At 45.2% G+C, this 24,491-nt stretch overlaps 1 protein-coding gene across 6 annotated transcripts in view; it reads right to left on the bottom strand.

Moving 5' to 3' along the window:
- The window catches only part of LOC125739058 (synaptotagmin-1-like), a 114,647-nt gene that overhangs the window by 76,640 nt on the left and 13,516 nt on the right, over positions 1 to 24,491 (bottom strand). For 3 of the 6 annotated variants that reach the window (XM_049008747.1, XM_049008742.1, XM_049008743.1), the window contains exon 2: positions 1,037 to 1,104. Coding sequence is in view for 4 of the 6 variants with exons in the window: in XM_049008742.1 (XP_048864699.1) it covers positions 1,037 to 1,104 (68 nt within the window). In the remaining 2 variants the exon portion in view is untranslated. Of the gene's footprint in view, positions 1 to 1,036; positions 1,105 to 1,640; positions 1,691 to 3,300; positions 3,450 to 18,800; positions 18,893 to 24,491 lie in introns of those variants that run through there. The other 3 variants (XM_049008744.1, XM_049008746.1, XM_049008745.1) reach the window with 3 other exon arrangements.

Genomic DNA, 24,491 nt, shown 5'->3' with positions numbered 1-24,491 from the left:
GATAGTGGTGGTAATGGGCCGGACAGCCCAGAACAGAGAAGGCATTAACATGGGCCGTCGTGATTAATACACCCGCTTATCTAATGAGACCCCTACACCTGGCCAGGAAGCCAGGTGGGTACAAGTCAGCTGAGTGCAGGGGGCCCAGGGTTGGGGATTGCAGCCCCCATCAATCACATACCACTGGAGCTCCAAGTTCTGTGGCTCTGCCTAGCACGAGGGACCCTCCCCACACGACTGGGTGATGCCAAATCTCCATCACGAGGATTCGTGGCTCTACACTAAAGAGCAGCACTGCAAAAACCTCTCGAGCACTGTACCGACATCTTCAGTGTATTTTGTTTCATTTCAGATGTAATTTCAGATCCATTTATTCCAAATGCCAGCCTGTCACCCTTTTAGAGGAAAGACCAGAATAAACCTCGATGTTAACCCTCACAGTTCCCAGTGATGGTCACTCCATCAGATCAATCGGTGAATGTCTATTAGGCATGCGCCAATGCTTCGGAAACGGCTTCATTCGCCGTGCGACTTCGGCTCACGTGACCGTTCCGGAGTCTCAGCAGCGCCGGAGAGCGCAGCGAGTGCAGGGCGACACCGCAAATAGTCTCATCTAAATCGGGACTCCGGCTCCATGAGCACCTGCGATACGTCAGATCGAGGGAGGTGTTTTCGCATTGCACCCTACAGGCGTATACAGGGCTACTTCCCCTCGAATCAGCCCCTTCGTGACGAGCGCTATCCAGCTAAATACAAAACGCAGGTCTTTCCACATATAAATATTCCACACATACGCGCGCGCGCTGTGTGTGATACAGCTATCGGTGTCTGAGAGAGGCTCCAGCCCGGCACAACCCAGTCCAGGATAAGTGGTGAGAGAATAGATGGATATAGCCTATCTGTCAGTCTACCATAAGCGCTTATTCAGTAACAATCACGACGAGTCTGGTGGCACAGGGCACAAGGCAGGGACACCCTAAATGGGATGCCCGGCGACCGCAGTAAATGTAAAACAACAAATAAATAAATTACTCACGGTTGTGTCCTAATGAGTATACTGCCAATGTTTTGCCAAGCGGTGATTGCCTCTTCAGTGCCGATTTACTGAAAAAGAAACCAGAAAGCGAAAGCTGTTAGCATCCAGAGAGAGACTTTCATGCGTTCTTCTTACTTATTGACAAAGGCCAGCTCTCAGCCTCTAAATAAAATTTACGGGGCGGAAGGGGAGGGGGAGGGGGGTATGTAGTGGAAGAGCCTTTCAGAAAAAAAAAACTTCCTATACTGAGAAAGTACTCCTGTGTGTACGGGGGTGAGGGTGGGGGTTGTCAGTGAAATGATGAACTGAAATGCATCTTGTCTCCAAAGCTCTCGGCCTAATTCAAATATTCAATTAAGGATGTTTTGAATTACAAATACACCATGCCCTATGGGCATACGCTTAAAGTGAACTACTAAATGACTCTTTTTAATTAACACACTTAATAAGACTAAATACAACTGAATTATAAAAAAGATACAAAGCATCTGCAAAACAAATTCTGACAAACCACTGCTATGCAAACTAAAATCACTAACAACATATTTAAACAGGAACAGGGAGAGATAATTAAAGTAAGATAAATGTTATTAGAATACGCAACCGTATCTGTAGAATATCCGGAGACATGCAGTCCATCTATAAACCACATCGCCTCTGATGTTACGTAAGACGCTTCGAACGAGACACCACGGAGTAAATCAATAATGTCTTGCAGTTACAGCAGTGCCTTCAGGCTGTTGGGAACCGAACAAACTCTTTGGAACAGGCTGAGCAAAGACGTACCTAAACAAGGCACAAATAATACGATTAAAAAAAAAAAAAAAACAAGCCACACCAAGGTGAACATCCTGACGGAGTATTTCATACACGACAGTGAGTGAGATCACTCAGCAGTGTTATAATATAATGATTTGTATGGTATTGTCGCATGGTTAAATGCAAATTATTTTTAACGTGGGTCTCTCGGCGCATGATGCCTGATTGCCATGGGGTCAACTAACAGTCACTGCACACTGTGCATTACTACATGCAGTTTTGTCGTTTTACTTGCAGCGACGATTTGACATTTTCCGGTAATCCGGAATGGAGAAAGTGTGCAGTGCATCGCATCTTCACTAAACTCGTAGGAATTGGTTTATTTCAGAACAACTTCGATTTACAGAAAAACAAAAAATATGGGTACTGCCTTTTATAGTCGCTATACACGCATTGTGCTGTGCTTTTGAACACTCGTCCGGCCCAAAGACTCCGGAATTAACTGGAAACAGAAGCGCCGATACCAGAAGGCTAAAACTCACTGTATATTAAGATCGAGACAGATTGCCATGACAACAGATTGCTGATTAAAAAAAAACATAAATGGCAAGCTTCGATGCTCACAGCAAAATGAATTATGCATGGGAGCCGATTTCATCGGTCGAGGCAGTTAAATTTTAAGACTTCATGCTGGACATAGACGGTGACAGGAGGCACAAAGAAAACTGGTCACGCTGCAAATCTCTGCAAAAGACTTTGCCCTTGCATGGATAAAACCATGACATTATATTGTTTTATTTAACATAATAAAGGACTTCGGCGATCAAACGTGTCTTATATGCTATATGGATGATCTGAGCATTCCGTTGTTAATAACATAAAGACACGCGTGATGTTACTATCGTGATGTACCATCATCGTGGATATTATAAACATTCAAATATCCGCACGAGAAATTAATCAAGTTATAGCTCTGCTCCGTTACGGCCACCAAGATCATTCCGCTTCTTTCTCTTTCAACCTCGTACCATCGTTTAAATCCCAAAGTTGGTGCCGAAATCTGAATCATGCAGCCGCATCAACGAGACCACAGACTACTCACATTATCAAAATGTCTTCTGCACAGGGCTCAAAAGCCCTTAGTTCTTTTTTTTCTTTTTTTAATGAATGAAGGAGTGTTTTTACCCATCGCGAAGAAGTAAATGAATGAATTCAAATAAAGAAAACATATAAGTTCTACTTTTATTATTGTAGAAAAAAGCAAATTTTGAGTTACCATCTTATGTATCCAAATGTCAGAAATGTTACACACACACACACACACACACACACACATATATATATATACATATATATATATATATAGTTTTCCCCCTTCGTGTGCACATGCGAGCTCCCATCTATTGTAGTCCCTAAAGAAATGAACCGCCATTAAATATCAAACGATTTTTTTCCCTTTGGATGTCAGCTGCCGTACAGTAATTGCACGCTATTGCATGCCTTACCTTGTCTAAGTCGATCGCCGGCATTTTAATATCCGAGAGCTGCGCGCCGGCGTATCCGCGTCTCCAAACGCACTGAGGGTGCAGATTATAACGCGCTGGCTGCCTGTGCGCCTCGCCTCCGGCGATCACGCTGGCGTCACCTATGGCTCTATAAAGAAGCCGGTGACAACTTCACAGGCTATCCGTCAAGAAAATCGCTTATTAACTTCTATGAAACGTACGTTGTGTTTTTTTCCGCGCAAAACTAACATATTCCCTAGTTTATCATCTTTTTTAATGAATTTCTCTGTAAAGTAAACAACTACTCTTCCTTATTGTGTCATCTCACACCCTTATTTTTTCGTTACACGTATAGTGCTCATTTTCACAACAGTAATAGCTGTATTTGGTTTACGTTGCGTTTAACCTACTGTACGTGTATTATCTACGTATTGCCCATGGTAATTATTGATCTAATGAACTGTAAATTTAAATTTGGAGGAAAACTTCCATTTGTATCGATCTTTTTTTTACCTCTTGTTCAGAACTAACTAATGTAGTTCACTGGAAATAAACATTTACAAGACAGGATTGAAACCGTCTGATGTTAAACTGTTTAACTGGGTGAAGTTTGAGACCAAATCATTAAAGTGCTCGAGTTGAAATCCTGGGTTTTCAGTTTTATTTGCACCAAAAAGTTAAATATTACTCGAGATAATTAAATAAATGCAATTTCTGCGAAATGAAGCCCCAGAAAATAAAATAAAAAATCAAAGACAGACCCTAGCCTGACCTACTTTTTTTTGTAACCAGATAAAATCAGATAAGAACCAATTCTCTCCTGGGATGAATTCACAAACGGAGTTTATATGCGTTTTATAGACTGGAGACCAGACTGCGTAAAGGCTGCTGTAGAAGGGCGTAACCTCACGTCAGTATTTCTGCACGTGGTGAGCCGGCATGATCTATCACCGAGTATTACGGTCCTAGTTACCTGCAAACCAGGCAGCGACATTGAGTACAAGAAGCAGCACAGCTTTTGTTCAGTGCAAACAGGCTAAATAGCTATACTCATCCATTCATCTTCAATACTGCAACTGTACTGATGATAGCAGAGATAGCAGGGCACAGGACAGGGGTCACCGATGATGAGATGCTAGTCCATTGCACGTTACATACTGAAACGTGCCATCACATGCTATAAGTGATTTAGAGATTTCATCTAAACAAATATGTTTGGAAGCGACAGGCTTATCCATAACAGATTATCCAGGTCATGGTGATCATACTGTAAGAATCACAAGACTTAAGGTAGGACATGCCCTGGATGGGAAGCGGGTCTATCTCAGAGCACCCATTGGCATATATAATCTAAAACTCTGGGCTACTTACTGTAGTTCTACGAGATGTTGCCAAGGCGTAGCGCCCTAGGCAGTATTCGGTGAAGTCAACTGTCGACTCACATCAGCATCCTCAGACTTTAATATCACACGTTGCCCGAAAGGCGACAAGGGACCTTATAAAGTTTCATCTTCAGCCAGAGCCAACGAGCGCAGACGTTAAGACAGCCGCGAAACGCGTTGACGAGACCCCACAGGACGATTCCGACGGAGCGTGTACGGTCGTTTCGGCTTTCTCCAAAGTAGAAGGTTCGTTAGGGTTCTGTCCCTTTGAACTGTCTGGAAACAAAATGTAAATTCGAAAATAAAATCTGACATGTTTTGGTTCAATCTGATCCAGTTCATTGAGAAACTGCCCTTTGCACATAGGGGAGAACGTGTTCGAGATTTAGAAAAGAGCATCCAGACATTAAATACAAACAAATTCCTGGACTCCTGGTTTAAAATGCACATATTTAGTCTAAAATTCAACAGCAACCATGAATATTTCCGACAGTTATATTTTGAGGCACGTGAATTTGTATTTTGCATATTTAATACCTGCAAGTCACATATCCAATGTCAATCTGAATATTATGAAAGTATGATCACAGGCAAATTCTGAACAAATGTACCATTACTTATTTAACGTCATGCTTTTGAATTCCGACACCGTACTGACTTTCGATAAGAGCGCGGATATCTATTTTTAATACAAGGTGGTCGGTGTGCTGCTCTGTAACGACGCAGAGTGTAATCAAGCTAAACATTCAACCTTGTGACTCAGTCCTCAGTTAAGCGTGATTTGAGCACACACTGATAAGGGCACCGGCTTCCTTCTAGATGAAATATACGCTTAAAAAAAGGTGTGGGTTTTGCAGACACCCATATGAGAGGAGAGAATGGCGGCGAGGATTCCAGGTAGCTTCAAAGCCTGAGTGGCTGTTTGATGCTCAGGACGATGCGTGAGAAAAGGTCTCCCGTCCACCTTCTGCAGGGTCACTGGCATTTCCGTCCAGCTCTGTTCACGGGACACGGGCAGCAGTGACCGACTCGTTAGGGAACATTGGCAGCGCTAAAGAGGACAGATGGCTTCCGCCCTGTGTCACCACCCTCTCTCATCCTCTGCCCCCACTTAACGGTCACTCGCTTCCTTCAGAAATATCATCGCATCAATGTCATCATCACAGCATTCTTGTAGAGTCCTTTTGAGGGTCTTTAATTGCCTTTAAGAGAACAGCTCATTAGTGCAGACTCCTATTGAAGAATTTGACCTGGCGTCTGACAGGGGACTATTATGGAACTAGGAAATGGGGGAAGGGGGCAGGCTCAGGAAGGAGGGTCAACTGACCATTAGTGTCGAGTCACGCCTACCCTTTCACGATCTCCCAACAAATCTGGTGTCTTCTGATCCTTCCTATCAAGTCAAGTGGAGTCTATTGAGCTTTATTGGCATATCATCCGTATACAGGTATACAGTGGCACACCCCCCTAGGACTATGGTGCAATATACAGATGGCATTGCTGGGGAGTGGGGGGTCTACAGCACTTAAGGTATAAAATTCAGGTCAGTGCTAAAATGGGGGGACTGGACACCAGGGTTTATAGACATAACGCGATGTGAAAGTATCACGCTCTCTCTCCACCTTCAGGAAACCCCTCAAGACCCATGAATTCCTCTACTAGCCAAATGTCTTCAAGTTCCTTGAATGTTGCATTTCTGGTCCTTAGGTTGTTTGAAGTTGTTGTGTAGCTCCTGCTCCAATCCTGCTTACACTAGTACCTGGACATTCATAGGCAGCTCAGCCTAGCTGACCTTATACCTATTCTGACTCCTCAACAGCACACTTGTCTGTAATGTGCTATTTGCCTCAATTGAATGTCACTTTGGACAAAAGCATCTGCTATATGTGTAAAAGTACAGCAAGACAGCAGCAGCATAAAGGGGTAGGATAAATATAGTGGTTAAAAACTAGCAATAAATAGATAAATAATAATCTTAAAGTGACCAGTGCCAGTTGAACATCAAGTCAACGGTTGGCATTTGAAAGTACACTTGTCATGAACAATGCACACCTGCGGGGGCCCAAGAGAAGCAATAGCACCAGGAAGTGATGTGGCAGTCATCCCACGTGCAAGCCAAAGCAGACGCATGAGAGGAATTTCAATAAATAAACCATTTCAATAAAAACGGGACATGAAAGCTGCTCCCCTTGCCACTCGGTCTTCAAAGAGAAGGAAGACCATGTAAGAAAGCGTGAATTCATCCCTGTCACCACTCTGAAGTTACACGGCGCCAAAGGGTGGGGGGCAGCGGGGGGGGTGGGGTGGCGACTTCTCAGACGGGGAATAATTCAGAGCAGAATAACGATCCGAAAAGCTTAATTCCATCTTATATTTTTACAGCGGAGATACATTTTAATGAACTACTTCAGGTGAAAGTATATATGAAGGAAAAAGTTGGCTGAGAAAATACTCAAATAAAAAGATAATTGGCTGTTCCAAGGTTCCTATTAAAAAGTTCCTGTGTGATTTTCTCAGATCGGAGAGCAATTAAGAAGAGCCAGTGTCAGGGATACTTATGGACATTTTGAGCAGGTGAACAGGCCCAGCCAAATCAGTAACGATTGAGAAAGGGACCCTGTGGGTCAGGCTTGTCCAGGCTGGGGGGGGCACCTAATTTCAGCCCAGGACTCCAAGTGAGCTGGGCCTGAACACAAAGGCTACCCTACACAGAGTTTCAGGCTGCCTTTCCAGTGTGCTGTGTGGCTCTGTGGGTTAGGATGCTGCTCTGGTTATCAGAAGGATATCGGTTCACATTCCACAGTTGGCAGAGTGATGTCACTGCACCCCTCTAACCCTCATCATTTCAGGGACTATTTGACTCTGCATTCTCCAAAAAATACATGTTGCTTTTGATAAAAGCACCGACTAAATAGACTGAAGTTATTGTGGTGTGATTCAATAAGTATAAATAACTGCATGAAAGTTTGCATGAAGGGTTAGCATCCTATAGGACCAGAGATCAGAGCCAAAATGTAAAGAGGGAGGGAGAATATAATGATCTACGGAGGGAGAATCCCTCCCAACCAGGTCAGCCGAATGAACCGAGGAGACCAGAGTCAGCAGAGTGATTTCCTGCCAGATATCCACCCAGAACTCACTGACCAATCCACATTCAGATATGCAGCTCAAACATGGGGGATTATGTTTTTCTCCACCCTCCCCAAAAAGATGACACACCCAGAACCGGATGCTGACCACGCCCTCAGTTTCAGTGTTTTCTCTCACACCCCCCTCCCCCCCCACACTCCCATCCCCAAACAAACTCCTATTCCCTCCTCCCAGCCCTGTGTCACAAGACTCTGTTTGCTGTCCAGCTCAGAACACAAGTTTGCTGGGTCACATTTATCCACTAATCCTAATTATTTGTGTATATTTCATTCGTTTATACCTACTATAATTACACAGTCTCGAAAAAACAAATATTTGGTACCTAACAACTATAGAATGTGGAGGGGTACACATTATGTCCCATGAAACAAATACATTTCAGCACGTGAGTACAATTGAAAAACAAAATTATCGCGTCTGTGCAGCCATTAAGCGACTGTCAATCTGGAGATATTTGTCAAATGTCTGGGGAAGCCGGACTCATTTGCATCCAAATGACACTTTGTTAGTGAAATCAGGACTGACTAGGCAGATCCCGAAAACCATTCAGGGCTTGGGCTGGTGGCACCACAATGCCGGGGGTTGCAGCTTGCATCCCGCTTGGGAAACGACTGGCCGTTACATGCGGAGAAGCAGGGATGAACCACACAGGGAACGCACCTCTGCCAAACATCTGTCGAGCCCTCTAATGGAAAAAAAAAAAACGCTATTAGGAATCTGCGAGATTGTGCATCTCCCGCTACGCTGGGATTCCCATCCAGATCACAAGAAATTGCAGCGACAACAATCCACGGGAACGAAGAAGCTGCAGAAAACAGCCTCAAGACTCAAGTAAATCATTTTCCTCACTTTCATTAGATGTCTAAACTATTATACTGGCAAGAGGGAGTTTGTCTCCTCCAAAAAAATGCACCGTGAATGTATTTCTAAACAAGGATCTGGCAAAGGATTAAAGACTCCGTGGGATGAGCTACGCAAAGAGCATACTCAGGAAGAAAAAGTCAAGGTACAAAACTGTTTTTTATTTTTATTAAACTGATGGTGTTTGTCCCTTAAGCTCAGAAGTGACATGGGGACTATTACACAAATAGGCGAAAAGGTCACGGCTAAAGCGTGGTATCAGCAGTCTGATCGCTAACAGGGTGTATGACAAGCGATCCTCATCCTTCGGGGCATTGAGACGTCTCCATTAGGAGGCTCTGTTGGTTTTAATTAAACCCTTCAGTCTTTGATTACAGGTAAGACTCATACACGCAACCTTTGTGCATCTCTTACCAAATGTTATGGCACCTTTCATGTTCTTAATTAAATGTCAGCTCCATGGAGGAAGATTTGGGGGTGGTGGTGGTGGGGGGGGGTGTCTTTCACAGGATCTGAGAGCGACGCACTGCTACTGACCACCTCCCATACCTGCAGCGTCCCGGCAGTGTTCGTCCAATTAGGTGATGCCTTCATGCTGATGCTCCCAGTGGGGATATGTCCACCCAAAGGGAAAGTCTGCTGTTTTCGTGTAATATCTGACACAAAGTCTGGCAATTCTGGGATAATTAACACAGGGAGGCCAACCTAATCATTAGCCAATGGCATGTCACTCATTTGGTGAGTGACAAGGGAGGGGGCACTCCCAGGGCCAATCAGCTTCCAAACAGGGTTAGTGTCTCTATTGGGCCCGCCCCTGTTCATGCCATATGCCTGGGCCTCCTCTCTCCTGATGTCCTAATGGGACTCTGGGAGCTACACCGGTCCAAGAATGACCCATAAATGACCAAAGTTCACCAGAGGAGGCACCAGCTGCAGAACATGTAACTTTCGTTTGCAATAATTTGGATCAGTCAGCTGATTTAGGTACCGATCCCTCCATGAACCCCCGCACGGGGAACCATCTGTAGAATTTAGAGACGTCACTTATAAGAGTCTCCTCTCAGTTCATCTCCGCCATGACACATCTGTGCAGCTTCTCAGGAAGGTTCAGGTTCACCACCGTGACACAGTCTTCATCCCCTAGAGAAAGTCTGCCGTTCCGTGCCATCATAGTTTCCCATACTCAAGATGAAAAGACTGGACATGGTTTCTTGAGTCGTCATCACAGTCACCGGCACACAAAACAGCTGCTCAGCAGAGCTGTCCAACCTTTGGGAGTGTGTAAAGTTCAATACATTTAGGTAAGACATCTGAGTAGCTCATACATCCGACCATCCACCCATCCATCCATCCATTCATCCTCCCCCTGACCATCCATCCATGGTCCAATCAAATAACTTCATGGGAGGGTGGAGCCTATTCCAGGCAGCATAGGATACAAGGGCAGCGATACGCTGGACGGGATGCCAGTCTACCGCAGGCCACACCCATATACACACACACTATGGGTACCATAATGTCCGCAGGAACAGGACAAACATACAAACTCCACACAGACAAAATTAACATGCCTATTAACCCTAATTAAACATTCTCTGGAACAAAAGTGCGAGACAGTGGCAAAAAACTACAAGAAGTCAAGAAGCCTTTTGTGTCGACAGACAAAGGCAACGGAGCAGGTGGTGGTTTTCAGGGATTTCAGAGAGATTTGCATGTAATAAAACAATAGGCTCACTACTGAATTCTGTTACCATCGGAGCTTTATGATTCCGCCGTTACGAAGCCGCTTTCTTTAAAAAATCAACACAAGTAAGACCTCACATGGCTACACCAGAAGGGCCCTGTGTCTGCCAGAGGCATTTATTTCACCAATACGCAAAGAAACGATTATGCATTTCCAGCCAATCTGAACCAGCGTTGTAAAAGACGTGGGCCGGCCACTGGGCTGCTGCAAACTCACCGATTGGCTGCCTATCTTAGAGGGGAGGAGCCTGCATGTTATTCCACTGGACAACTAGGGAATGGGAACCTACTACTTATACCCATGAAAACTAAGAACCACACTTGTATTAAGATTAAGATAAGATTAAGAACAAAGCAAATGGAGCATAAGGCACTATGAATGCTTGTTTTGTCAGTTTGTAGCCAATTTGCTTGGCTATTTTGCTTACAAACGAAAAAGGCTGAGTTGGTTATAGAATTAAGCGATTAATTGTCACTGTTGACACTCCACACAACAATGAAATGTGTTCTGCATTTTACCCATATGTGACAATGTGACATAGCAGCATAGCATGTGCTTCCCTAACCATCAAGCCACCACTGCCCACTGCCCATATTGCACTGGGGTACGGGTTAACACATTATACTTCTGAAGTGCTATAGATCTGAAGTTATTGTGCAAACTGATTTACAGTAGTGTTCATAAATTGATTCTAAGCAATGTTCATCTCATATAGATGAGGTCTTTTCTTTCATAGAGGCCACAATGGCCTCTGACAGCATGTAATGGCAAACAAAAGCCCTCCATTGCGTTTTTCATCCAGCGCAGCAAGCACTTACCACTATTCAAATCTTAGCCTTGTTTTGAAACGCAGTAAACAAGCTGCAATATTGGCCCGACATATAAAATCTTTGACTGACTGGCAGCACAGAGGACAGCAGAGGCAAGCTAATGTAAATAAAATGACGTCCTCGCCTTCCAGAGTGAATTTGTTAGGACTGTCTGCAATGACATACTCAGACAGTAGGAGGCAACGTTTGTATTACCGTCTAATAGGAGTGTAAGTCGGTTTTTAATTTTGATTTATGTGCCAGTATTCGTCATATTTGTTGAGGACATTGGAAAGAGAAATAAATAGAAACCGTATATGTTACAATATAACTACACATGCAGCCATGCAACTCACAGGAAAGTTACACTTCTAGTTCCCTAATTGCATCTCATATCAGCAGACTGCCTCCAGTTTAGTCATTAAAAGCACAGAATAAGCCACTGCAAATAGACTGCAGCGACAGCAGCAGAACAGGCTCCCACCCACATCTTTATTTATTGAAAGAAATTGCTATGAAGTTAGCAAATAATCGATGGTGCTGCTGAAGGAGCCGCTTTGCCCCTTTTTCTGGCAGGATGCAGATGGCTGTAATTCCAAAGCAAGCGGCGGCATTTGCAGATAATTTTTTTCTCGTGTCCCGCTGGATGCGGAAGTGATTCTCCCACTGCTTGCCTGGCTCAGGTGAACAATTGGGACGGCACAATTATGGCAGCGTGGTAAATAAGGGATTACCTGAGGACAGCGGTCCTGCTCCGCCAGGGTCCACAGGCTTGTGAATACACATGCGGGCAAAGAGGAACGGCAGTCGCCTCACATTTCCATCCATACTGGCACAATTCCTCGATTCATCAGATTCCATTGCCCATGTGGGTGGAGATTCCGATTCTGCCCCCCACCCCACAATTTCTAATTTCTTCCCATGTTAAATGGAGATAACAGAACCCACCCTTATTAACGAAAAGGCATGCCGCGTCTGGTCGCCGCGTCTGGTTGCCACGTCTGGTTGGCTGAAATTAAATGTGACACATCAATAGCAGTCAAGAAGCCCAGTGGCAGTGTTGTGATAATGAATGTACTTAAAATCACAACCAACTGCAAGTTCCGGAAGCTTCTGTTCGGTCCCTCTAAAGCCCTTTGAGTGTCCGGGGCACAGAGCTGAACGCACAGCACGTGTCACCAAGACAACGGCATGACTCTACACGCCAAAAAAACACCTCACGGCAAGCGTTTGGGACTCAGCAAGTCAGCCATAACCTCCTCTCGAAACTGGGCACTTTTCACGGTAACTCGTGTCCACTAATTCACCCAAGTATGAAATTAACATGTCAAAAAAATGATAGATGCAACTTAAAAAGGTGCGATGGGACAGGCTAATAAGTTAATCTGAAAGAGGGTCGTGTGGCCTCCTGATTTTTCTCTGCTTCATCTTCTACCTAAATTATTCCATGGCCAATTTCCTGTCAACTGCATTTCAGGAAGTGCTTGATGACACACCTGAGCTTACCCCTGCGGAAAACTTCCTTCATTCTACCAAAACCAGAAACTAAACCAGAACTAAAATGCACAAAATGTTGAGGTGAAAACTAAAAGGAATGATTGGCCAGTGGCCCCAAGCAGGTACAGCCTAGTCTGGCTGGGGCAAACGATGGTGCCTGGTCATCTGCACTGCGCCTACAAGGCCTGCTCAACCTTAACCCAGCCCACACCTAAAACCAGGCTAGCCACTCCTATCAAGGAACTCCCAGCAGCCTGGGACCTGTTGGGAAGCTGAAGCTGAGAGCATAAGCCAATAGGCTCACAGATCTTGATGGTGACATCATCTTGAATATCATATGATGTCTGGGGACAGAACGCCAATGCTTTGGGCAATATACCCAATAATGGCATGGAGCTTATCTCTGATGAACCAGCTTATAAGAGAGGGTTAAACCACGGAGAATAGACTGATTGAATCAGTAAGTCAACCACGAAATACATCACAGTGTATTAAGCACAGAGTGCAAACAGGAAATCCTGTAAGATCAGTATTAATGAGTTAATTCTACATTATTTTTGTACTTATTTATTCTTCCCAGGCTGCTCTTAGATTTAATCAGAAATTGATTTGTTATGACAGAGAGCAACGGCTGCTGGATAAGGGCGAGGAGAAAAAAACCGTCCAAGATCTAAAGTAGGTCAGAGGGAGTAAATGGAGAGGTGGCCGTGAGTAATGTTGCCGGAGCTTGCGGCGACCGGCACCGAGCCCCGCGTCCGTGTCGGGATGCTCGAATGGCGCGGCAAAAGGTGCACCGGGAGAGGCGAAAACAGCGACCTGGTCTGCCGGCTCTTCTGCGTCTCTTTCCTCCTACACCGCGCGTGAAAGCGCGTGAAAGCGGCATTACATGGCAGAGACAGATGGGGCACGAGAAAGAGAGTTAAAAACAGAACCGGGCACGGCTCCCCTTTCGGATGGGTCGCCGAGACGATGTGCTCGTTACCAAGCAACGCTTGTTAGTTTGGTTCCAGTGCACACAGAGAACTTCTTGGTATGGACAGTGGTGGAGAACGGACTTTGAACTTGCTATTCTTTCCCTGTAATCAGCCCTGCTGAGAGACCTGACCAGGCTACACTTTTCCATTATTAAAATCTAACTAAAATTTCACCCTGCATTCTTTCCCTCCCTGTGATCTAAGCCTACGAAAACATCTAAGCCTATTAAAATGTCACCCCGTACCCTTCTGTTGTCAATGTCTGCTTGGACGTCTAATCAACCCAATGCATTCATCAATATATCTGTTAAAAGTCTGCCTGTCACATACTCTCTATAAACGACTAAAAGTTTAGCTGTGCCTGGAAAAGTTATGGTCGGTTTCAGCACCCTGGAGTACAATCGCTGTCCTGCTGGCATGTGTGCTACCTTCCTGCAAAAGTGAGCCAGTGCTACAAGGTCAGACCCGGAGGTGACAGGCCTGATGTACAGGGTAAGTAAACACAGGTTAAGGCTCAAAATGGCCGCCTTTCTCTAAATCAGTGTTTCCCAATTCGGTCCTCAGGGACCCCCAGACGGTCCATGCTTTCACTCCCTCCCAGCTCCCTGCCAGCCAGGCCACAATTTAGCTCCCTCCCACCTCCTTACTGGGGGGGGGGATCGGTCCTCGAGGACTGATTTGAGCGACACTGCTCTAAAGAGAGGTCTGCATACTGAGAAATAAACCAGAGAGGAAAAGGCCATGTTCCCTGCTCTTTAATTTAGAGGAGATAAAATATATTGCTTCTACATAGACAGAACTATGGCTATTGCTAATTACAGTTTGTTTATTTAGCAGAAGCTTTTAGAAGCTATGTACATTAAGGAAGACGTGTCAGACGGTGCCTGCAGCAGAAGGAGGCTCATAGCCTTGCTGAAGGGCACAAGGACAGAAAGATGCCAACAAGTCTGAGATTTGAACCAGCAACCACCTGGTCACACAGATCCACACACCACCCCAATGTTTATCTATGTGAGGGGGGGGCTGTATCTCCACACACATTATACATATGTATTAAAAGATGCTCATCACTTGATAATGGTTCGACTTATACTGTTTCAACTTTACGATGCTGTAATAACGATCCAGACTCAGTAGTCGTCAGATCAAACCCTGGGTTTTGATCGGTTCCTGGGCTAGCGACATGCCACCCGAGACAGTTTGACGACAGCACCTACGCAGCCACGCTTCCAGTCTCAGTAGCACTTGCAAGTGTAAACACCTCATACAGTCTTTGACAGCATATTGTATAGTGATTTATTTACCATTTCATATTCACATTTGGCTTACAATATTTTCAACTTGTGATGGGTTCATGAAAACATGACCCCGTCGTAAGCTGAAGAGTATCTGTGTATCTATTTCATATACATAAAGACGGATATGTTATTGTATTGATATTAACAGTGATGGACGTACCATGTGCTGCTCGCTATTCTGTTTTTTTGAGCACACTTTGCCCATAACACTCACTCACACGCGGCACAGTTTCATCACCGAAACTACAATCTACCTTCATTAGAGTCGGAAACGGCACCGTGAAATCAATGGGCCTAATTTTCCCTGGGAAGCTTTTCATATTTCTCAGATTCAATTGGCCCAATGTGGAGATGACAGCCCCGGAGACACACGTGCTGCTTCTGTCCGTGGCAGTTTGGCACCAATTCGACACAGAACGACCCCTGCATCCCCTTTTTAATCGCTCCTCTCTGCCAAATATCCCGGCTGGAAGAGCTGATTTGTGTGATTGAGCTTTTTGTTTGTTACTGAATAGTTTTGAGTGGTTGTGATGGTTTTCTGGTAAAAAATTTTGTTGTAATGCCGAATAAAAACATAGTCTAAATTTTATGCTATAATACACTGAATCAGAAACTCAAGTCTCCTTGATGTGCAAACACACACACACACACACACCCACACACACACAAGTTGGTCTTCCTGTCTAAATGGGGACCGTTCATTCATTTCTATGGGAAAAACCCTAATCCCAATCACGACACCCTTAACTCCTTCCCATCCCTAACCTTAACCATGAGTAACTAACCAAAATACAAGACTTTTGGCACTTATTCCTTTTTTGGTTGCATTCACAGATTTTTATAAAATTGAGGTTATCAAATGGGGACCTGAAGAAGTGTCTCCAAAAGGAAGGAAGTTTCGGGTTTTACCGCACTTTGGGTTCATATTCGTCCCCTAATGTGATCTATGCAAACCCACACACACACACACACACACACACATGTAGGGTATACCTATCCTTATGGGGCCTGCTCATTCACTTCTATAGGAAAAATGCTAACGCTAACTATGACAACCTTAACCCCCACCCTGCCCTAACCATAACCATAAGTAACGAAGCAAAATACAAGAGTTTTTGCATTTTTAGTTTTTTCATAGCAGTCGCTGATTTTTATAAAATAGAGTTTTCCCTTATGGGGGCCAGGAAACCGGTCCCCTTAAGGGAAAAAAAACTGATATTTAACACATTATGGGGACATTGTGTCCCCATAAGGATAGGTATACCTGCTCACACACACACACACACACACACAGACACACACACACACACACACACAGAGGTTTGTAGCTATATATCTTTGTAGGGACTTTCCATTCATTTCTATGGAGAAAACTCTAATCCCAACATTACGGCCGTAACCCCCACCCAGCCCTAACCTTATCCATTATTAAAAAGACAAAATACAAGACTTTTGGCATTGTTGCTTTGTGGATTGCAGTCTCATGTCTTTGTAAGGACCTGAAAAACTGGTTATAGCATATAATCAAAAAATTATTGACTTGATATTGTATACATTATACATTTAACATTTACCTGTGTATATACTATATGCCTGTGTATATAAATGTGGATATCTGTAACATGCATGTATATAGTTTTAAATGTGAAATGCAAACAAACAATAAAATATCAGTTTTGAGCAAGACTTTATGAGGATAAATGCGACAGGGGAATTAATGGGTGTCAGGACGAGGCTCGCTATGGCAACGGGAAAATGCGTAACGAATCAGCGCGCATCTGCCACACGCGCAGATACAGCTCTGTTTGCGAAAGAGCCTTGTGCATGAGATGCATGCATGCGACCCATGCCAATGCGCCCAGATCCGCATGCAGGCAGCCATTTCCCACATTATATTCCTGCCCGTGTCAGCCCAATCCCGACCTGGCTGAGGCCATGGTCAGGTGGTCATGGAGGAGCCAATCAGATGGGGCAGGGGGTTATGGGGGCTCCAAAGTATAGCTCTGAGCAAATTTCAGATTTATCCTCAGTCCCTAAACACGTGACACACTATGCCTGGCTTGTTGACATGTCACTGGGGGAATATGGATCGCATTCATTGCTGTAACAGGCTTGTATCCCTGAATTAGACACCAAAGAACAAGCAGGCTGTCTGATGGCACTGCTTTGACCCCCCCCACTCGCACACGCCCCCTGCTCAGCTCCACCTGCCACTGCACACATGCACGGAGCGGTCTTGCGGGAAATGGCTTCTGCCCACAAACAGCAATGATTTACACCACATATAAAGCAGTGAGCATGACAGTGAATTGACACGGATGTCACATGACCCTTAACTAAGCAGGGGGCCTGGAGGACGAATGGGGCAGCCGACTAACCAATGGGAGCAGCGGCAATGTTCTAACTGCAGTGGAGAAGCCCAGTGATGCTCAGAGCCGTTCTATAAATAATGCCTCTGAGGGCACCGTTGGCAGAGGGCAGGTGCACTGTGGCCGTGATTCATCCAGGGCGATACCTGGGCGACTCCCGGTTCGACACTGAAAGATCACACCGGCCGAAGAGTTGTGAGGTGTGCCAGCTTCCCGTGGCTTTCCTGGGAGCCTGGGCTTGGAGTTTACGGTTCATTTTCCCCCCTTTGTCCAATCAGCAGCCTGTGCTCAAATCCTCACCTCCCCTGGCTCTCAGAATGCCCTGCTTGTTACCTTAGGGCAGTCTTCCCCAATCCGGTCCTCGGGGACCAGCAGACGGTCCATGTTTTTCCTCCCTCCCAGCTACTTGCCTCCTGGTAGGAAGCTGGGAGGGAGCAAAAACATGGACCGTCTGCTGGTCCCCGAGGACCGGATTGGGAAGCATTGCCTTAGGGAATTACATGTAATTCGGAAAGACCAGCACGTCGTTGTTAAACAGCTCCACAGCTGGCAATCCCATCTGCATAAAATAACAAAACTGTTTTTGTCACATATTTGTAATCCTTTGCTCTGACCCTCTGGGTAGGTGGTGTACTGTGGAACTCCATGTGCATGTGACAGATGCAGAATCCATTATTCTTATAATTCTCAGTTTGTGGCCAGGAGTAGAGCAATGTGCTGTTTTTATAAAACTAATATTCAGTCTTCTGGTCGCCCCGGGGGGGTGGGGGGGGGGTTAGAATAAGGCCATACATTTGTAAGGAACTGTTGTCAGATGATCAGGAAGGTTTTCATTAAATCCCACCACAGAAGTTGTTCCTCAAATCATTCTATTCCCATCGAAAAATAATATCCTGTCAAAGTACTACAGAAAACTGACTGGTGTTATTTCACCCCAATCATGATTATGCTTCTGTAGACATCATAACCCGTGTTGGTTTATAATGATCTGGTATGAATGTAAAGCTGGTTCTTTTGGGAAAAATTGTCTTTCGATCTCCCATAATTCCCCCAAACATTTGGCTCTGATTAGTCTCCGGAGATATTGTTAAGATATTATTTCTACACACTCCTCGTGTCGCCCCCAAGTTGGCAAACGTCCAGTGGACTGCAAGTCAGGAGAAAGAGTACATCAACACGGACCTTCGGTGGACTTTCTGAATCCCTACTAGAGAGCTGTAATACCTGCTGTGTTTACGACATTTAGCTGGCTAACAGCTAACCGCACTTCAGAAACCGCCCTCCAGGAATTCTCCATTTTGCTCACTAATAAGACAGAACAATTGCTAAGCAACTGGCCTCCGGGGTCACTTTCATGGCTAGATAATAACTATGCTAAAACATACATGCAACGGCAACTTCATCGCCGATACCTACATGTCGGAGCAGTCGTCGCTATCGCTAAAGCTCGTCACATCGACGAAGGAAGAAGGATGCATTCGCCAAAGGGCCATGTGGTACTCGTGTTGATGGGAGAGAAACACACCGGTGGGAAAGGCTCCCGCGACTGTGCGACGTCTGTCTCGTTATCAGGGAGCTCGCACGCGGTGACTTCATTACGCCACCATATTAAAGCCAATCAGGGCCGTCCGGGCTGCAAGCGAGCAGTGGCACTTCTCCGGGCCACGCGCTCGCCGCTCCTGACGTTTCAATCAAGCGGCTTCTCCACAGAGAAATGGGGTTTGGCATCTACGAGGGGGAGATAACCCCCCACAGCCCCCTCCGCAGGCAGCTGGGAATAATTACAGCAGCTGATGAAGAGCGGCACCGTCAACCGTAAAAAGGCCCCAGGTGTGAATTTTCAAAGGCATTACATGCTTTAATAACTGCATTAAATCAGCGTTCGCTTCAGACAGCCAAAACCGAAGAGCTGCTCGCTGCACCGAGTGTGGCTGGTCCGCAACTCCCAACGCGGCCACTGCATGTGCCGCCAGGGCCTTTTGCCGCATTACCTGCAGCACTCGCCCCGCTTTGGAGTCTGTACGTTAGACACAGTGATGCAAGTTGCAGCAACCTGAGTTATACGCAAACACAGGTGTGGAAGGGTCGATTGCATTTTATTTTGGTCAGACTCCTTTGCGGCTGATAACAGCATCTTGTGTCTTTTTATAGGAGTAAATTCCTGAAAGGATGTTCAGTACCATGAAACTGCATTCAACGAAAATACCCAATAGGGTGCGATCATTAGGGAATACAGATGTAATTATCAACAGTCATCTAGGAACGTCGACAAGTGGTCAGAGTTTGGACTGCTGATTTTTTTGAGGGACTTTCAGACAAATCCTGGACCAAGGGCATAGATTTGGTGCCAATATTGGTAGGAACCAAATCAGCCCCGAATCCCCCACCCCCTCAAAAACACACGGCACTCCCCCAGTATTGGTAGGGACACATCCCTAGCATCCATACCAAAATTTACGCCCTTGCTAAGGGAATGAAACCCTACAGTGAAGCACCAGATTGACCGATCATGGCCGACGTGTGTGGAAAGCACTGAGGGAAGCAGAGAGAGCACGAAGAAGGGCTGTCCTCCTACCAACTCTTCTGCTCCACATCCAGCGGGGAGATATTACATAACCCTCCCGGAGCATCACGCCTCTCACGTCGCCCAATGCAGCCTCCACTGTCACTTCCCTTGGGCCACAAATGATTGTAATTCTGAGCCGGGAATAAGCACGCAGGCAGCGGCGTGATATCGACTCCGAGTCTCACAGGCCAAATATGCTTGGGCTACTGTCACACAGGACATCTTGATCAGCGGTAACCGAATGAGACTCGCCAGACACTAACACTGTACTGCATTAAGAACTATATTGGATTGTCAGAATGTGTACAAGCCTTGACTAATTTCATACACCCAACTGTACTCAGCTTGACGGCAGTAGAGTGGCATTCTGTTTACAGCCTGCAGGGTTTGGGACGGTCATCGCCTTGTAACTCTATTATTTACAATTTTACCTCCCTTTATCCCTAAAGATGAAAATGTAATTATGTCAAGCTTGCTCCGAAACGAACCTCAACATGAATTGAAGAACAAACTTTCAACTGATGCTGAGATCGTATCTTCATGCCCAGAACCATTAATGTTGCAAGACCCAGAAAGCGAAATAGGAGGCGCCAACTCCTTTGTTGGTGGGAATCTTACTCTATGTGCACATCAGTGATTGAGGCTTTGGAGTTCTAATTAAGTTTGCTGCCACATTCCACGGGCAATGCCTCTGACTGTCCTGCAGAGGGAGCCAGTACAGCAGCCAGCTCTACTGCAATACCCCCTTTGCTCTTAGGACTGTGTTTATCCATCTAACGGTCTGGTAAACAGAAGCTGATTGCTAAAGCTGATTACTGTACATGGACACAGTCTAGCCTCTTTAGCAAGGCATCTTCTGTAGGCCTTCATATAGCCAAGAACTTTCAAACGTAGGTTGGGCATCAGCTCGTTATCACGTGGTACTTCGTCATTCCAGGAAAAAGTATCATTATTGTTTCATTATTTTTTTATATCATAGACGAAATTGACTAAATTGGTCCATAACAATTAATATAATTGGTCTTTGTGATTGGCTGACCACTTCCAGGAGAGGTTACTAGGGTAATCTAGAGCGCATTGTCCATACCCCCCTAAACCCCTCCTTAGATCAAGCTGTGATCCAAGCCATTGTCTGACCGCCTCTTTGCCCTTCAGAGGCAAGGCTGAGACATATTTCACCAGCTGCCTAATTGGGATGGAGAATGACCATCACCAAACTTTTTCAAACTTAGCCTCGGGTTCAACAGTCTTTTTTAAAAATGTATTTTTTAAAACTTTTGATGGAAGAGAACCCCATAACATAGATTTGCAAATGTAATAAAGTGAAAGCTAACGTTGCCATGGAGCCACATTTACAAGCCGCACAGAGAGGGCCCGCAGCCCGGCACGCTCCCTGGCAGTGTGTGTTTTTGACCGCGCCGGCGCGAGCTAGCCCTGGTGTTAATGTGCTCATCCGCGCAAGTGTGAATTGAACGAGCGGAACAGGACAGGTCGCTACCTGGCAGCGCCCGGGCGCCAGGAGCCAGTCAGGGCTGGACGCTTCCAGATGGCACTCCCAATATTTCCCAAAGATAACTAGCGGCACCTCTTCCCTTACCGACAAACGCAATTATCAGTCTGTTACGGCACAACGCGGTGGAGCGTCAGGGCGTTAACAGATTTACGGATCGGTTACGGCTCTGAGGAATGCCACCGTCCTCCCCGTTTATCCCCAATCCCAAATTCCACCAGCAGACTCGCCCCTTGACGAGGCGAGACGGAACACCAGGCGAGAATCCCTCGGTGAGTCACTCTAATACTCATTTAAGGCAATAAAGAAAATGACCATATAATCTGCATCGCCACCTTATGAGGACGATTTCCTGCTCTAGCGCCTGACCCAGAAAAAAAAACAACTGCAGCAGGGTTTTTATGACAGAACAGCCTTACTCCAGAAATAAATAACTCTCTTTGTACTGGTTCCATGCATAATTACAGGGAGGAGAGATTAAAAAGTGAATGTGGGTCTAAATTTTAATAAACCAGGCGCTGTGGAGACCTTCAAATATCTTCCTCTTTGAGTCACTCCGTCTGTACGCTGTTAAATTCAATCGAACACCCTTAAGACTTGCATTAAGGAGTAAAAGCTGAGCAATTTCAAGACAAGATATGTAGGAACAGCCACTTTCCTTTGAATCCAAGTTGATTTCAAGTCTTACATTTACTTTAGAGAGGTGCCATTGCACCGACAAATGGTGGTCAGCCTTCATAAGTGTGGGAGGGGTGGGAACATCACTTGTGGCACTTAACAATGTGAAATACAGCACCAGTAAAAGATCCTGACACACCTCCTGAATACAACAAGATAGCACCCCTACGCACACCTTGAGGTTATGCAGTGAGTGCTATCTTGAAATAGAGGGAAGAGACGGAATGCTGAGACCGATGACCTAACCCCCCTACGATCCCCCCAACCTAAACCTTATTGAGCTGGATTGGGATGAGTTGGATCGAAGAGTAAGAGCAAGGTAGCTAATGTGTTCCCAGAACTTGTGGAAAACTCCTTCAGGACTGTTGGTGAAGCATTCCAGGTGGCCACATACAGGAAGCTGTAAGGAAGCTGGTTGAAAGAATGCTGTCATCGAAGTAAAAGGGGGCTGTTTTGAAGAGAGTAAAATTTGAGGAAATTTTGAGATGCTGAACGCTGCAATATTTGACAAGTATTACATCATTGCCCCAGGCCACTATAAGGTGAATAATATACTCTAGCTAAACCCGAGATAAATCATTAAAAGCATGTGAGGTGAGTCCAGAAATTGAACTGGTACTGTAGGTGATGCCTTTATACATTTCTCAGCGCAGACAAAGCTGGCCGGGATCATTTCTGCTTTGTGGCGTATATGATCGTAAGCGGCACTTAATGGGCTCATTAAACTACAGACCGAGTTCTGCAAGCCGAGCGGAGCGACGTTTATTGTTGGATAATCTATAAGGAAATAACTCGGCAACCTCGAGTCGCATCGCTAATGGGGTTAAGCCAGGGGCAGATACTAATTCAATTAGCTTCATCACACATAATTTAAAAAAAAAAAAAACAGCACATGCATGGACTCACATTATATGACACCGAGAAGCGTTCAGTCTACAGGAAGCCGGCCCTTAATCGTTGTACCCTTGATCTGCAGGGTCACAGAGACAAACCGTCCTTAAATCAATGAACGATGGACAACCGGTGCGAGACAAGGACACATAAATGACTGAAAGAAGGGCAGGGGAGCCTCTGGACGTGAGTAAGCTCCTAATCAGCCAGGTCCGTACCGTGGATTGGTGCCGGAGAGCAGCCCTCATATAAAAGAGGGAAAAAGTCGATGGGCCAGAGCAATGGCCATCCCACTTCAACTCGGCCATCATTAAGAACTACAGGCCCTCAGTCCATTTAACCTTCATTTTCTCAGACTCTTACTTTGACTAATTTGGCAAATTATAACCGTTCCCCTGCTATGCCTGTTAGCGGATTATTAAGAGGCAGGATGAGTTGGTGAGCATGCCAGTGGTCCGGGGTGGGCGGAACTTCCTCTGCACGGGGCTAATGGATTAGGGCAGGGCAGTACTCGATTGCAGTGATTGGGGAGATGAGGCATTGATAGTTACAGTGGGTGGGATTACCGAATCTGAGAAGTGAGAACCAGCGGAATAACCAGTGGGTAGAGGGTTGAACTGGTTGGAAACTGGTACGGCAGCCACATTTTTCCTGTCAGTGCATCATTTGTCATGATAAAGGGGAGGACAGATTAGTATGGGGAAGCCTTCTGACAAGCCTCAGAAACACTTAGTAGTAACTGAGTTGCTACTGGAGTACAAATCGTGAAGAAAAATAGTTACTTGAGATAAAAGATGTGCCACGATTCATTAATGATGAAGAAATATGAGATCAGTATTTCACTGGTGTTACTCATGACTCATACCTTTAGTAGTTCCTTAGCAGTTCCTTCAGCATTTCACAAAGGTTTACAGAATTAACAGATATAGTATATATGCCGTAATTGCTTGAGATAAAAGACGTGTCACGATTCATTAATGATGAACGAACATGAGGTCAATATAAAAGTAACACTAAGTTTGTGGTTAATTAATATGTATGTGACAGCACAGTACTGTATTATTTGTGCCCCCCCAAGTAAAGTGTTACCCATACAACATATTACTAAATTCCATAGTACCTGTTTAATCCCACATTGTCACACAATGACAAATAAAATTCTTTGATCCTTGATCCATAAATCATTAACCGCAGGTAGATTTTAGCCACCTCACTTTATATGCACCTCATTCTTATCTTTTTCTTTAGGTTTTTTTTTAAATCTCAGCCACCTAATTTAGCAGAGCAAACACAGGGGACACTGAGACGTGCACTGATGGCAGACGTTTTCGTGCTCTAAACAGATCGTGTGATTATCACGACCGCATGATCTGCACCGGGGCGAAATCGTATTTTCCGAAAATGGAAAAGGCAATTAAGGCAGCCTTGCTCAATCAGTCGCATTTAAATTCTTCTTCATACT

This window comes from Brienomyrus brachyistius, chromosome 3, assembly GCF_023856365.1.
Source record: "Brienomyrus brachyistius isolate T26 chromosome 3, BBRACH_0.4, whole genome shotgun sequence".
Taxonomy (NCBI): domain Eukaryota; kingdom Metazoa; phylum Chordata; class Actinopteri; order Osteoglossiformes; family Mormyridae; genus Brienomyrus; species Brienomyrus brachyistius.
The sequence above is the reverse complement of the archived record's forward strand: the minus strand, read 5'-3'. Positions and strand labels throughout refer to the sequence as shown.